Source organism: Equus przewalskii, chromosome 5 (assembly GCF_037783145.1).
Source record: "Equus przewalskii isolate Varuska chromosome 5, EquPr2, whole genome shotgun sequence".
Lineage (NCBI taxonomy): Eukaryota > Metazoa > Chordata > Mammalia > Perissodactyla > Equidae > Equus > Equus przewalskii.
Genome location: NC_091835.1, coordinates 19,746,101 through 19,762,821, shown reverse-complemented (window position 1 = coordinate 19,762,821; position 16,721 = coordinate 19,746,101). Strand labels below are relative to the sequence as shown.

Here is a 16,721-nt window from a genome sequence, read left to right as displayed (position 1 = left end):
TATCGAGACTTTTAAAAACTCCTAGCCCCAAATTTTCTAATTTGATGCAAAAATATCAGAGAATGAGGTAAGGTGTACACTTCAAAGCAGGCTTTTTTCTTCCCCAAAATTCTGGGTATCTGCAGTGTTAAGCTATATATCAACCTTTCACTCAAAAGAATAGATCATCATTACTTATGTTTTTACTTATGCTTTTTTTCACCCTAGGAGAAGAGATCAAAACATTTAAAAGACTTTTCTACCTGATTAGAGCAACATCAAAACGAGAGACTGACTCAAATTCAAGAAATTTATCTACTAAATAATTTCTATCAAATCCTTAACAGTGTATTTTCAATAATACTTTCAATCTTTTGCTGGAGTCCATTAAAAAAATGGGACTTTTTGTTAATATTCAATACAAAATGGGTCAAAAAACTGATTTATTTTTTTAAAATTGAATGATAAAGTTATTAGAGTCTAAATCCTTGGAGCTACACTAACGTCCAATCCAAGTTCTCACCTGTAGGCTGCGAGGCTGGCGGCTGAAGCTCCCAGATAGAACCAGTATCTGGCACTGACACAGACCTAGTTACTGAGGGAATGACGTTCTGATCAGATATTCTGCAAAAGGGAAATAAAAAAATTAACTTGTTCTTGTCATTTGCAAAAATAGATAAAGAGGAATTTCTGGATTATCTGCAGGTTTTCCAGATTATTTGGCCACAAAAGTTCTTCACTGTTTCAACTAAAACGTGATACTACCAAAGCATTTAGGAGAGGAACAAAGAGAGGCCCAATAATTGCACTTCTGGACTCAGTTTTAGCAAATATTGATTTCCAAATAATGGATATACAGCTGCCTCAAATAACGGATATACAGCTGTCTCAAAAAATCCAAAACATCTGAATAAGAGTCATGGAGGCAGCATGTTATAACGCAAAAACCCACAGACTGTAAGTCGAAAAGTCTGCAATTTAGTTCTGTCACTTAAGTTTTCCATGTATTATGTCAACCAAGTCCTTCAGCCTCTCGGAATCCTGGTTTGCCCAACTGTAAAATGGAGACCTTACCACCGAACCTGCCTACCTCACAGGATGGCTTCTGGCTCAAAAGCGAAATGTAAAATGGTTCGGTGAAATTGGATGATAAAGTTTTTAAGAGAAGTGACTGATACCTTTCTCTAGGAGATACAACACATATTACCCTAAATGATAATCTGAAACAGCAGAAATTTAAGACTTCTCACATAATTTCCTTTTCCTTAGACCTACTCTAATGGCTTTTGGGTTCTAGAAAATTACAACCCTGTGTGGCACTGTTAATATCTTTCTGGTGATATCACAGGTAAAAATGAGATTACACTTCAAGACTATAATTTTTTTGTTGTTGGTTCCATAAGACTACACTACTTCTCAAGTGTTCTTAGTATATTCTTTGGTTATTATTCCAGATCTATCCTCTGAGTAAAAAGACCAAACAAATGCTTTATAAGCAGCTTAGTATTTTTAAAACTATATTCTGTTTTTACACACAACACACAGTTATGTGTTATGTGTGGGTATTCTGATACCAGAGTTCACACATTATACCAAAATTTCCTTTTCTTCTCTTTCTTTAATACACACACACAATGTGACACATCATAGAATGATCACCAACCTCATCTTTAGTGCCTGGAACTGTTGGAGAAGAAGTGCCAACTGTTGCTGCTGCTGAGAAGACAGGGCTGCTTTCTGTTGTTGAGCCAAAACCTGTGCATACTGTTGTCTTCAAAAAGTAAAATAAAGTGGTAACCTGTCTATCTGCATTTAGTTCATTTTACTGAGACTGAAAGACAAAGTTCAGTCCACCACCCCCCAAAAACAATTCAAACAGCTATTTAAATATATTTTTATAATTCTTCATAATAATAGTCACACAGAAAATTCTATACTTCATTCTAGAAAGAACTGAACTTATAAATGACACGCTTCTGAGTGAAAGAGGACAGCCCAAAAGTCACAACATGTCAAAAACTGGCAAACTCCCTCAAGACAATAATAGTCTTTTATCACAAAAGTGAAAAAAAAAAAAAAAAAAAGCCCCACACATTCAAACTAATAGCTATTTCCACATGAAGCACCCTTTGCAAAAATAAAATCCCTTGTATAAAAACTCTCAATTTTATGTTTCAGCTTAGAAATTTGAGGTAAGATTTTCTTTAGTAGATCAGAGGTGGACAAATTTTTTTCTGTTAAGAGCCAGACAGTAAGTATTTCTGGCTTTGCAGGCCATACTCAACTACCACGCAATTCTGCCACTGTGATGCTAAAGCAGCCACAGATAACACACAAACAAGTGTGTTCCAATAAAATTCTGCTTACAAAAACACACAGCAGATTGGTTTGCCAATCTCTGCACCAGATAACAGCAAATCTTACTACTTCTACGAAAAGGACACACAACCTAAGTGACTCTTCATCACTCCACGCCACTACTAACTGCATAAACTTGTACTTCTTTCCTGCCCTCTCATCTATGTTCTTTGTGGCATTCAAAGTTGAGCCATTGAAGAGGCACTTAGTTCTTAAAATGTTTGCTGATTCTTGCTTTAGGAGCTAAAGAGCTTGCAAAATTATAGTTATGTCATCTTCTGCAAACTTCTGGTATTTGAGAAGTAAGACATGACCAAACTTAGAATGTATAGTGGTAACACGGCATTAGTTAGGTGACTGAGGTATCCTATAAACTTTCAGCTCTTGGGACAGCCTGGTGGCACAGCGGTTAATTGCGCACATTCCACTTCAGCGGCCTGGGGTTCACCGGTTCGGATCCCGGGTGCGGACATGGCACTGCTTGGCAAAAGCCATGCTGTGGTAGGCGTCCCACATATAAAGGAGAGGAAGATGGGCACGGATGTTAGCTCAGGGCCAGTCTTCCCCAGCAAAAAGAGGAGGGTTGGTGGCAGATGTTAGCTCAGGGCTAATCTTCCTCAAAAAAAAACAAAAACTTTGAGCTCTCTGGTGTAAAAGATGAAAGCTGGGAGCAGATTGTTTCTAAAGGCCCTCTTGGTGCTGCAGTACACCCTACTGCATTACTGCTCTTACTGTATTAGGAACTGCTGGTACTGGAGGTGCTGCATCTGGTACAATGCCGTGAGTTCCTGCTGCCTGGTCAGTCGTTCCTGGTCCAACTCTCCCTGGGAGTAAGGGGTAGGGGAAAAAATATCACTGAATAAATTGCAAAGAGCCTAAAAGCCATTTAGTACGTACATTTGAAAGCAAAATGAATCCCAGAGCTTCACATCCCACTCCACCTCTATGCCAAAATGCTTAACTATAAAACCTCAGTCATCTTTAAAAACTAAATGGTGCCATCTAATGGAAAAAGGGGGTGTCTGCATTATAAGAGACTCCCTAAGGTGGGAAAGGGTCCTCATCTTAGCTGCTGTTCTCCCCTCCTGCCCTTAAAGCTGAATTGTTGTACTATATTCCAGAGTTGTTATGGTAACTGAAACAATGTATAATTCTCCTAATATTAAAAGTGATTTATAAATTTGGTTATCATGTAGAAATAAGAGAAATGGAACAAAACAGAGGAGTAAAATTATCTAAAGGTTAAAAGAAATGTTATGGTAAGAATTTTATAATGGTACATAATGAATACAGGGAGCAAGCCTATGTCTTCTTAAAGATGATGAAAAATTTTAAATTTATCAGAATATAAAAGAACTTTGAAAACTAAAACTCTTTACCCCAAAATTAGGTGTTTCTATTGCTATTAATACATCGTGAGTTATAAAAAATAAGCTGTAGTAACACCCTGCTTTTTAGCTTATCTTTCAAATAACATGGCTGGAATTTAAATTTTACAAAGCTGAAAGTGGGAAAAAGAATGAAATGTGAACTGTAAGATAGAAAGAAAAGCGTAAGGGTGACATAGACTAAACTTAGGTAAATCATTAGTGAATAGTTTATCTGTTCATTGTACACTGATTACAGTTTGGAATAAAACATTTCATATGCAATTTCTTGGGGTGGGCATCATCTGAAATTCAGGGATATTTTTCATGCTCATTAAATATTAGAGGATATAGAAGCTACACTAGCTTAATGTAGAATTTCTACATGAAGACCCAGGTTTCAAGATATATTCATCATCAAGGTGAACTCTCTTATCAGTGCTATTCAGGGCAAAGGCAACAGCTGACAAGCAGCAGAGCTTCCCATGGTTTTTCCCCTTAGGCGGGTCTGATTGAGGCTCAGCCCCAACAAGCGGACTAGAGTAAGAATGCCACACTCCAAATGATAAACTTGCAGCTCTGAAACATGCAAGATAAAAATTCATCCCAATTTCAGAAAAGTGAAATAAGGCTCAAAGTTGGTATGTAAGTTAAATTTACATACCATAATACACAGTATAACTCTTCTTTGGATTTATGAAAGAAACGTCAGAAATAATTCCCATCACCTAGGAATCTTCACTGCTCTCCGGACTATAGGAGGTCTCAATCTATCAGTGGATTGCGAAATCAATTACTGGGTCAAGACCAACATTTACATGTTTAAAAGAAAAGAAACTCAACAGAAGATATGTGCATGGCACAAAATGTTTTGTGAAACTTGTTTCACATATATAGAGAGCACGCTATGAATGTACAGAGTAGTGATGTAAAATTCATTTTTCTTTACTATGAGTCATGGTCAAAAACGTTTGACTGCCTCTGTTCTCACCTATGAACTTCCCTGACTACAGAGGTTGTGTCTTATCTTCATCTCATAAGAACCTACCACAAGGCCTGGCATGGGCCCTTGGTACATGGTTGATGAATAAATCAGTGGTGGATGTTACTGTAGAAATCCAGTGTTCACACTAAAGGTTTCTGACTATCGCCACTTTCAACTCTGGCCAGCCACCAGCCACCCCACCCTGGAGAAGGAAAAGTGAGGCACAGATCTGAAGCCCTCCAAAACTCTACAGGGAGAGGCCCAGGAGCAGCTGCAAAGGAGTTAGACAGTAACATCTGCTTAAGGTAAACCTCAAATTTAGGAGCTTTATGAGTCAGAAAGCGAGAGGCAAATGGAGGGAGGGTAGGGCGGAGAATGTGCATTCTCACAAGAGGCAGTAAGGTCCACTAAGTCAACAGTGTTGAAGCACAGCAGACAAAGGTGAAAGCTCTGATATGAACTTAGAGAGGTAAGGTGCCAGAACATGCAGGACCAGGTAAGACGCTGTTCTTCATTCTGCAGCTGCTGGAGAGCCACTGAAGGATTCTGTTTCTTCAGAGTGTGTGAGCTTGTGAAGAGGACGGGCACAGGCATTTAAGTTTTGAAAAAATCATTATAGCTAGGTATGCAGTCTCCTATTCAGACTTCCCATTGCCATTTCAATTACTTTCAAAGAACTACAGTTTCTCCCTCACTAGATGTAACACCTGGGTTGTGTGTACAAAGAGGAGCAAGCGCTTCTGCATCCAGTATGTGTTCTGGGTGAGCTGTAAAGTACTTACCATGTGAGGAGGGGGAGCTGGACCAGGAGAAAAGGGAACCCTTCCCCACATCTTCATGATGTCACCAAGAGGTTGGAAGCTTTCATCACATGCTCTCTTCACCAATAAAGACATAGTAAAATAGCCCGCCTGAAACCACTCAGCCATCTCCTGATTATTGAAGGGACCTATAATAATACCAATTAGACAGAAAGGCAATAAGAATCCTTTCAGGCTAAAGAGGAAAAATATATTTCCTGGGTCTGATCCTCATCCAGAGGTAACAATTTGTTTCAAGTGGCAGCTATCATATATTTTGTACGACATCTTAATTTAATTCATCTCTAAAGGTGGTGAAAAGGCTTCTAACTAATAAAACGTAACTTTTTTTTTTTTTTTGAGGAAGATTAGCCCTGAGCTGACAACTGCTGCCAATCCCCTTTTTTGCTGAGAAAGACTGGCTCTGAGCTGACATCGGTGCCCATCTCCCTCTACTTTATACATGGTACGCCTGCCCCAGCATGGCTTGACAAGCGGTGCACAGGTCTGCGCCCGGGATCCAAACCGGCAAACCCCAGGCTGCTGAAGCGGAACATGCAAACTTAACCACTGCACCACCAGACCAGCCCCAGAAACAATTTTGAAATAAGCCTTATATCTACACATCCCAAATTCTTAGCAGTGCTTTTATCATTTTAAGAAGCCTAACTGTCTCCACTTCACTCAATCTCTACAATTCACTTGTCAGAAAAGTATAATGAAACTGAAAAGAGGTAGTATTTGTTAGACTTTATATCACTTAAGCATAGAGAATATAAACATGCAGGGCTGAATATGCTCTTCTCTAATTTTCATTTTCTGCCAGAGATTATTGAAGTTTAGGCAAAATATAAATAATAATCAGTTAAATTAAGACAAACTATAATTTATTTATCTAGGTAAAACTAAATCTGGCCTTGGTAGGGGGGTAAAAACTAACATTCTTTAGATGCTTTACAATAGAAAATAAATATTTTATACATAAAATTAACAAACAAACTCTCATCAATAACAATTCATTCATTCAGCAAATATTTACTGAACACCAATGGTATGCGTCCAGACAGTGGGGATACAGCAGCAAACAAAACAAAGCCCTGGAACTTCTACTTCCAAGAAGATGGAGTAGATGTCCTTTTCCCTGCTTCTCCTGCTAAATACAACTAAAAACGCTGGCCAATATATATAAAACAAACAAAAGAAGACTCAGAAAGGTGGAGAAGGTAGACTGACTAGGGGCCTTGGGGCCTGAGGAATCACATGGTGGTGAATTCCCTGGGTTTTCATTTTACCTCATATATCCCAGATCTGGAGCTGAAAAGGCCAGCAACAAGAAAACATGACCCAATATATACAATTAAAAGCATGACCCAACTACATGCTGTCTACAAGAAAGTCTCTTCAAATCTAACAATGCAGGCAGGTTCAAAGTCAAAGGACAGAAAAAGATGTACCATGAAAATATTAACCAAAAGAAAGCTAGAGTGGCTGCATTAATATTTGATAAAGTAGACTTCAGAGCAAGGAAAGTTACCAGAGACAGAGAGCTATATTATATAATAATAAAGGATCAGTCCACCAACAAGACAGAGCAACCATAAAAGTGTATGCACCAAACAACAAAGCTGCAAAATATGGGAAGCAAAATCTGATAGCTGAAAAGAGAAACAGACAAATCCACAATTATAGTTGAAGACTTCAACACTCCTCTCTCAACAATCGATAGAACAACCAGACAGAAAATCAGCAAGATTATAAACCTCAACACCACCATCAACCAACAAGAGCTAATTGATATTTATAACACTCAAAAGACACATTCTTTTCAAGCACTCACAGAACTGAGAGCAAAACAGAATCTAATCTGGGCCATAATAAATCTCACTAAGTTTTTAAAAATTGAAATCATACATAGCATGTTCTTCAACCACAAAAGAATCAAACAGAAATCATACACAGAAAGATATCAGAAAAATTTCCAAACACTTGGAAACTAAACAATACACTTCTAAATAATCCTGGGTAAAAGTGGATGAATGAAAATACTTATATCAAAAATTTGTGGTACACAGTCAAAGAAGTGCTGAGAAATTTACAGTATTAAATTACATTAGAAAAAAGGAAAAGTCTCAAATCAATAATATAAGCTCTCACCTCAAAAACCTAAAAAAAGCAAAATAAGCCCCAAGAAGCAGATGATAAAGACAAGAAACCAATGAAACCGAAAACAAAAGTAGTCAGAAAAACCAATGAAACAAAGCTGAATCTTTGAAAAGACTGGTAAAATTAACAAATCTCCAGCAAAACTGATAAAGAGAAAAAGAGACATGAACAAATTACCAATAACAGGAATGAAATGGGGGATTATCACTACAGAACCTTCAGATATCAAAAACATAAGAAGGGAATACTTTTATCAAAAAGATAAGGGAAAACTATCAAAAAAGATTAAAAGGGAATATTCCATACACATAAATTTGACATCTTAGATGAAATGGATCAATTCATCAAAAAACAGAAAACTACCACAATTCACCCATATTAAATAGGTAATTTAAACAGCCCTGTAACTATTAAGGATATTGAATTTGTAACTTTAAAATTCTCAAAAAGAAGTCTCTAGAGGGTTTCACTGGAGAACTCTGCCAAACATTTAAAGAACTGACACCAATTCTAAACAATCTTTTCCAGAAAATAGAAGGGGAGAGAATAATTCCCATTTTATTTTATAAAGCTATTATTACCCTGATACCAAAAACCAGATAGAATACCAAAACAAAACAAAACAAAACAACATTCCTCATGAATATAGATACAAAAATCCTTAAGAAAATATTACCAAATAGAATTCAGCAATATATAGAAAGAAGTATACATCATGATCTATTGGAGTTTATTACAAGAATGCAAAGCTGGTTCAATACTCAAAAACCAATCAATGTAATCCACCATATTAAGTGGCTAAAGAAGAAAAATCATATGATCACATCAACAGATGCAGAAAAAGCATTTGAAAAAATCCAATACCCAATCAGAGAAACTCTCAAAAAACAGGGTACTTCCTCACCTTGATAAATAGCATCTACAAAAACCTAGCAGCTAAAATTACACTTCATTATTAAAGACTGAATGTGTTCCTCCTAAGATAGAAACAGAGAAAACAAAGCAAGTCTGTCTGCTCTCACTCCTCTTTATTCAACACAGTGTTGGAATATACAATAAGGCAACAAAAAGAAAGAAAAGGAATACAGATAGGAAATGAAAAAATAAAACTGTCCCTATTTGAAGATGACAATAATGTCTACCTAGAAAATCCTATGAAACCTAACAAAAAACAAAGAAAACTCCTAGAACCAATGAGTTCAGCAAGGTCACAGAGTAAAGACAAATATCTGAACTTCAATTCTATATACTAGTAATGAATGCACAGACACTGAAAATAAAATTTACAATTGCTCAAAAACAAAAACGCAAATACTTAGGTTTAAATCTAATAAAACATGTGTAGAGTCTATGCTGAAAACGATACAGCGCTGACAAAAAAAAACAAAGATCTAAGTAAACTGAGAGACATATCATGTTCATGGATTGGAAAACAACATGGGAAAGAGGTCAATTCTCTTCAAAACAATATAAAGGTTTAACATAATTCCTATTAAAATCTCAGAAAGAGTTTTGGTAAATATAGACAAGATTATTCTAAAATTTGTATGATTTTCAAGGAATTAGAAAAACTAAAAACTATTTTGAAAAAAATATGAACAGAGATAAATCATTCTACCCCATGTCAAGACTTCTTATATAGCTACAGTAATCAAGACTGTGTGGTACTGGTGGAGAGACAGACACATAGATCGATGGAAGAGAATAAAGAATCCAGAAACAGACCAACACAAATATGCTCAGTTGAATTTTGACTAAGGTGCAAAAACAAGTCAAAGGAAGAAACAGAGTCTTTTCAACAAAAGGTCCCAGAGCAACTGGACATCCATGGGCAAAAAAATATACCGACATAAGTCCCACACCTTAGAGAAAAATCAACTCAAAATGGATCACAGAATTGCGTGTCAAACACAAAAAAAAATTTTTTTTGGAAAAAACATAGCAAAAAAATCTTTGGGGGCTGGTCCAGTGGTGTAGCGGTTAACTTCACGAGCTCTGCTTTGGTGGCCTGGGGTTCACTGGTTCAGATCCTGGGCGTGGACCTACACACCACTCATCAAGCCATGCTGTGGCAGCACCCCACATAGAAGAACTAGAAGGACTTACAACTATGTACTAGGGTTTTGGGGAGAAAAAAAAAAAAGACAAAGATTGGCAACAGACATTAGCTCAGTGTCAATCTACCTCACCAAAAAAGTATACCTTTAAAAAAACAAAAAAAAATATATCTTTGGGATCTGAAGCTAGGCAAAGAGTTCCTCTTAGACTTAATACCAAAAGTAGAATCCATAAAAGGAAAAAATTTATCTATTGGACTCCATCAAAATTTAAAACTTTTGCTCTGTGAAACTCTGTTAAGAGGATAAAAAGATACAGACTGGGAGAAAATATTTGCAAGCCACTCATCTAACCAAGGGCTATTATCTAGAACATATAAAAGAACTCTCAAAACTCAAAAGTAAAAAAAGCAAACAATCCAATTAGAACACGGGCAAAAAACATGAGACATTTTACTGAAGAGGACAAACAGCCAATAAGCACATGAAAAGATGTTCAACATCATCAGTTATTAGGGAAATGCAAATTAAAAACTACAATGAGATGTCACTACACATCTGTCAGAATGGCTAAAACAAAAAATAGCAACATCAAATACTATCAAGGATGTGGAAAAACTGGATCACTCATAGATTGCTGGTGGGAATACAAAAAGGTACAGCCCCTCTGAAAAACAGTTTGGCAGTTTCCTAAAAGAAACTAAACATGTGATCACCATACAACCCAGCAACTGCACTCCTGGACATTTATCTCAGAGGGATGAAAGACTATTGTTCACACAAAAACCTATCCATGAATGTTTAACAGCTTTAATATAATAGCCAAAAACTGAAACAACTCAGATGCCGTTCACAGGTGAATGGTTAAACAAACTATGATATATTCACATCTTGGAATACTACTCAGCAAACAAAAAGAAACAAACTATTGATATATACAACAATCTGGATGAATCTCCAGAGAATTATGCTGAGAGAAAAAAGTCACTGTTACATATTGTATGATTCCATTTATACATTCTTGAAATGAAAAAATATAAAAATGGAGAACAGATTAAGGGTCGCTAAGGGTTAAGGAGTGGGTGTTAAGTGGGAGGGAAATGCACGTGGCTATAAAAGGCAACATGAGGGATCCCTAATGAAATGGAAATGTTCTGAATCTTGACTGTATCAATGTCAATATCCTGGTTGTTGATGTTGTACTATAGTTTTGCAAGAGGTTACCACTGGGGGAAAATGGGTAAAGGGTACATGGAATCTGGTATTATTTCTTACAACTGCATGTGAAGCTACAATTATCTCAAAGTAAATTTAATTAAAACACGCAGCCCTGCTGTTGTGCACCTTACATTCTACAGGGGTGTAAACAGATCATGAACAAAATATACAAAGTGCCAGGTAGCAACAGATGCTGTGAAGAAGAATAAAGCAGGGGAAGGGGACTGAGAGTGAAAACGGAATTATTACATTGGAGAGAGGCCACAGGGTGTACTTGGTAAAACACTATCATGAAACTGGCACTAATATAAATCAACAACCAATTTCAGATTATAATCAAAGATTTCAAAAGCAGAAACAAAGAATCAACAAATGTCCTTTGCAGCATTCTCTCCCCATTCTAACGTTTTAAGGGATTTGTTGATAATATGCTACTATCTTTTCTCAGACATTTTTAATAGTTCTTTATCATTTATGATATCAACTTCACTGAAGCGAAACATTCACGCGAGGTCTTCCAAGACTGCTGCCGTCACCTGTTTACGGTAGGGAGACTGAAGTAAAGAGAGGGTAACAAACTCACCTGCCTAGTTAACCAGCTGGGATGTCAGCACTGAGGGAGTCTTTAGCATTTTGTTTACACCTTTATCCTATTACTAATCACATTCCGCCTTGTATTCAAATTATTTTCATTGGACTCTCCCTCCCTCCAGTGAAATTGTAAAGTACTATGGGTAGAGCCTATAAAATGCCTTCTATATATATAAAGAAAGCCCATAGCATTGACTTCTTTTTCTACTATTACGCAAATTAACATTAAATAATCACCATCTTACAGAATCTGGAGGTAATGGTAGACACTCCTGTACTTAAAGTAGAACGGAACAACCTACCTTGAATTTCTCCCTGAGGATCTTTGTAATACCACTTCTGCATTGCTTCATGCATCAGTGGAACTGAGACTCCCTTAGCTCTGTGCTCCTGCAGTTTTGATGCCAATCTCTCATCATCTAGTGCACTGTCCTGGAGATAAGCCACCATCTTCTCAGCTTGCTAATAGAAAAACAAAAAGAATGCATTGCGGAAACAAATGATCCTAAATTAGTACTTGTACACATAATAAAAATGCCTATCCTTTTTTTGACCTCTGAAAGGCATTATGCAAGGCCTATTTGATCTACGAAAGGCATTATGCAGGGAACACAGCAGACAACAATTTAATTCTTCCAACAATGCCATGAAATAGGTACTATCCCCATTTTACAGGGGGGAAACTAAGGCTCAGAAAGGTCAAGTCTTGCTCAAGGTCTCAAAATTATTAAGCAAACCAAACTGAGATTAAAACACAAACTTGTATGGATCAAAGCCCAAGCTTCTAATCAATACACTAATAGAGTACTTTTTAAACTAATAAGCCATTGGTCAATCCTAAATTGTATTAACTAAACCTGTAAAAACATGAGTGTTAACAGAACAGAAGGCTCAATTAATGAAAATAAAATCTTCTACAAGTTTTACTAAGACATTGTCCCCCTTCTTCAACATTTCTTGCCACAATCACTCCACCCTGAAGGAAAGAGTTTCTTGTGTAGAAAGCAAGCTATCATTTACTTTACATAGAAACAATAGTATATACAATCTTAGGGAAATCTAGAGACATGAATAAGATGTTAATATCCTGAGGGTTTAACTATTTTCCCTGTCACATCTTAGGCAAAACACACAGAAGACACAAGTGCCCATCCACAGCTGCTTGTATTCGCCATTTTTGGCATTCCATTAATTTCCAAAAAGAAAAAAGAAAAGCAAACAGCTAAGGGCAACCTCAGAAGAGCAAAAAATAACCTGACATAATGACTACTACATAGCAGAAACTTATAAGCATGAAATGATTTAAAAGACAATTATTCACACAAATAAATACTAGACATACAAACTTTTCCAGTACTAAAATATAATGCACAAAAGTTCCAGTTTTGAATGTTCATTTAATGCTTTCTAATTTTTATGGCAGTTTGAGAGGAGAAACAAAGAATTACATGATTTTTTACCTGCTCCAAATGTTTGAGACCCTCTTCATCATCTGGCTCTGTGGAAACACTGCCCATACCAGGAGCACCTACGACCGGCGTTTCAACTGGCCGGAGGGCAGGACTAGGACTGGGAACAGGAGGTGGAAGTATGAGAAGAGGAGAGGCTGTATCTGAAGGAATCTGTGACAGGGGTTGCTGGACATCAGGAACCATTTCTAGAGGAAGAAAGTGTGGACACATGAAAACCCTTTAAAGGACAGAGACTCTCACAAGGGATAACTCTACATTATCAAGTTGGGCAACTTGCTAAATGGACTCAACAGAAATGTGAACTGTGTCAGGAACACTGCAGCTACTTCTTACAGAGAAGTTTAGTATTCCTCCCTAGAATGACAGATGTACTTCCCTAGAATGACAAAATCTAAGGATGAAAAGGTATCCAGAAGGGCCTTCTACAGTGCATACTGTGTGGTAGTGCATCCACCCAATAGTTATAGGTCTGTCTCTTGAAAACACTCAGAAAGTCTAATCCTTTCTTTATAGCATGTCTCCAAAGAGTAAAGACAGTTAACAAAGCACTGCAAATCTTCTCAAAGATGTCATATCTCATCATCAAAACCTTTATTAAAAATATCTGCAATTATCTTGAATAAGTACCTATTTCAAGTCATAATTAATCTAATTGAATACATTACATTTTGTAGGATAACAAAAAGCACTTGGAGTCTGCCAGTGCAGTGCAAGGACATTCTTCTCACTAAGAATAAAGACTGCAAAAGAGGTTCTGTCTTGGTTCCTATTTCTAACCTCTCAGTACGCAGGCTCTTAAGAAGGAAAGGGGAATGGAAGTAATTAGATACAACTGCAGATTCCCCTTTGAAACCTTGTTTGTTCAATTACAGACAGCTTCTCCAAATTCCTGTTCCTCTCACTTTCCTTCCTTTGCCAAACTTCTTAAAAAAAAAAAGACGACAGTCTAGGGGCCGGCCTGGTGGCACAACGGTTAAGTTCGCACATTCCGCTTCTTGGCGGCCCGGGGTTTGCCGGTTCGGATCCCGGGTGTGGACATGGCACCGCTTGGCAAAAGCCGTGCTGTGGTAGGCATCCCATGTAAAAAGTAGGGAAGATGGGCATGGATGTTAGCTCAGGGCCAGTCTTCCTCAGCAAAAAAAGAGGAGGATTGGCAGTAGTTAGCTCAGGGCTGATCTTCCTCAAAAAAAAAAAAAAAAGGGACAGCCTATACAAGCTGTCTCCACTTCACCACCACCCCCACCTGCTGCAAGGTGACTTACACTCTCACGCCTCCAGCAAAGCTTCCCTCCTAAAGATAAGCAGTGACCCAAAGTCAGCAAATCCAACAGTGTTTCCTAGTCCTCACCATCCAACCTCAGTAGTGTGTGACACAATCCACCCAATGCTAAACTGAAACATTCTCCTTCCTTAGCCTTTCCGCACTCTGCTCTACTCTTGCCTCTGAAGATTTTTCTCTGGCTCTTCTTCATCTGCCCTCTAAAAACAGGAATTACCCAAAGTTCTGTTCTTAGCCCACTTACTTTTCTTCTCACCTCTAACAAGTATATGTAATCTTTCAGATTTCATCTCCTCTCAAACCCTGAACTCTTCCCATCTAGCTATAGTCTCTCACTCACAAGTGCTCTCTGGCCATCTCTACCTAATTCCTCATCAACACATCAGAATCAATGTTCAAAACTGAAATTTTTCTCTCCCCTCCCAAACGTGCTCCTTAACCTCCACTCTCCTTTTCTATTAATGGTACTGCAATCCTCTCAGGCATCTCGCTCATCTTTGACTCTTCCCGCTTTGCCCTGATATACAAGCAGTGACTATGTCCTGCCAGTTTCTACTTTCAAATCTCATCTGCTAGTACCCTTCCCTTACAGGTGCACTGCCTACATGACAGTGACTGCTCAGGAGCCCAACAGGTCACACTGCAGCCCAGCTGTCATCACAACAATCTAGCCTACACACAGCTGTCAAATCCATGTTCCAACCATGTTTCCCACTATCCTCCTTTTCACACCACATACTTCATCTAAATAAAAACAGGAGCTGATTCCTGCCCACACCGGGATCAGTCTCACTTCCTCACTTCAGCTCTGCTACCCAGTACTGGAATGCCCTCTCCCAATTCATCCAGCTACACCTGCTTCGAAATTCTTCTTATTATTCCAAGACGAGCTGGAAGACACTTACTCCCTGAAGCATTCCAAGAGTCCACCAATTGTGAGTTCGTATCATTATTTTTGGCCTATATTACTGATATACACATACTTTATCTCCCCAATAGACTATAAATATATAAAGTTTCAATCTTTAATGCACATCTATGAGGCTTTCTCAAAACATGCATGTCGGGACACCATTCCTAAAATCTCCCAGAATAAGGTCTTAGGCATGTGCATTCAAGAGAATGAACCACAAATAATTTAGGGGTACATAATAACTGAAAAATGACTATTACAAATTAAACAGGCCTCAAAACATGCAAGTCCCACAGTGTCTGACATATACATAGTAGAGATTCAAATACTTGCTGAATTCATTCATTCAGCTTTGTTCTAGATATAAACTGAAAAGAAATCTTTGGTTCAAGTCCTCAAAATATTAGTCTATTGGGCAAAAAAGAAAATAAACAGACCTCTGTAATACTGTATTTCTATGTTAGAAATAGTGCTGGTTGGGAGCCTGGGATGGGAGAGAGTTTCAGGTACAGAGAGCAGTATGTGCGAGGGCACCAAGGCAAGAGAACAAGGCAAATTTCAGGACCTAACAGGCTGTGAGTCTGGTGGACAGAGTACGAAGGAGATAGAGACTGGCGCTGCAACTGCACGGAGGGAAGCAAATGCAGATCACATAAGGTCTCATAGGCCATGTTAAAGGGTGTGAATTCTTATGGTGAATGAATCAGTTAACCCTTCAACATCAGACACTACAATGTCATTTTTAATTATGCACAAGAAAAAACAGAAAGGAATATTAATGTTGCCTACTAAGATATATGAGCAATTTAAAATCAACACAGTGACACTGGAGGAGGAGATATACTTTAAGCTTATTCTCTAGCAAAGGTGACGGGACTTCCACAGATTCATCCATGTTCTTTTTGGCCTCTTGTGGAATAATGGCATTTTGCTTTGTTATCTGGACATACATATAGCCACCACGTGAAAGGAAGGTACCTGTCTGATGTGGGAACCAAACCACTGCAGAGGATCCCAAACCCAATTTGCTCGACTGATGCCAGGGTGTCTGTGTGAAAAGACCCTAGGACGTGAGATTCCTGAGGTCCACCCTTGCTTCTTCTAACCCTGTTTTGGTGAATTCTGGGATGGACACATATGTGGGAAACAGTGTTTGACCAGGTTAATGGTAAAATAATCTATTCCATTAATTCACCACTAGAATAGAAGCCTATCTTATCCGTGATCACTGGCCCCAGTAGAAGCCTATTTAGCTTGTCGACTCTCATAAATACATACCGTCCCCTCTGCTGGGCACTTTGGTTGGCAGATTATTTTCTGTCCGACTCTCTTCTTCAGCTTTTTCTGTTTGTTCAGTTTTGGATTCCTCTTTCCTCTCAAATTGTGGTGCTTCCTGAGGCTGATGGTCTGAAGGAGTACCTGGCCTAGCAGATGATGATGAGGTTTGGGGTGTTTCCTCACTAGCTTCTGTAACATGAAGTAATCTTAAATTACCAACTTAAGAAACTTTTGGTTTGATGGGAAAAAAAAAAGGTAGAA

General features: G+C 38.0%; 1 protein-coding gene across 5 annotated transcripts in view; it reads right to left on the bottom strand.

Moving 5' to 3' along the window:
• Nucleotides 1-16,721, bottom strand: part of GIGYF2 (GRB10 interacting GYF protein 2) — a 132,573-nt gene that overhangs the window by 34,453 nt on the left and 81,399 nt on the right. For all 5 annotated transcript variants that reach the window (XM_070618636.1, XM_070618637.1, XM_070618638.1 and 2 more), the window contains 7 exons: nucleotides 16,461-16,649; nucleotides 12,979-13,175; nucleotides 11,821-11,980; nucleotides 5,472-5,638; nucleotides 3,070-3,161; nucleotides 1,643-1,750; nucleotides 503-603 (listed from right to left, as the gene is read on the bottom strand). In XM_070618636.1, coding sequence (XP_070474737.1) covers nucleotides 503-603; nucleotides 1,643-1,750; nucleotides 3,070-3,161; nucleotides 5,472-5,638; nucleotides 11,821-11,980; nucleotides 12,979-13,175; nucleotides 16,461-16,649 — 1,014 coding nt within the window. The remainder of the gene's footprint in view (nucleotides 1-502; nucleotides 604-1,642; nucleotides 1,751-3,069; nucleotides 3,162-5,471; nucleotides 5,639-11,820; nucleotides 11,981-12,978; nucleotides 13,176-16,460; nucleotides 16,650-16,721) is intronic.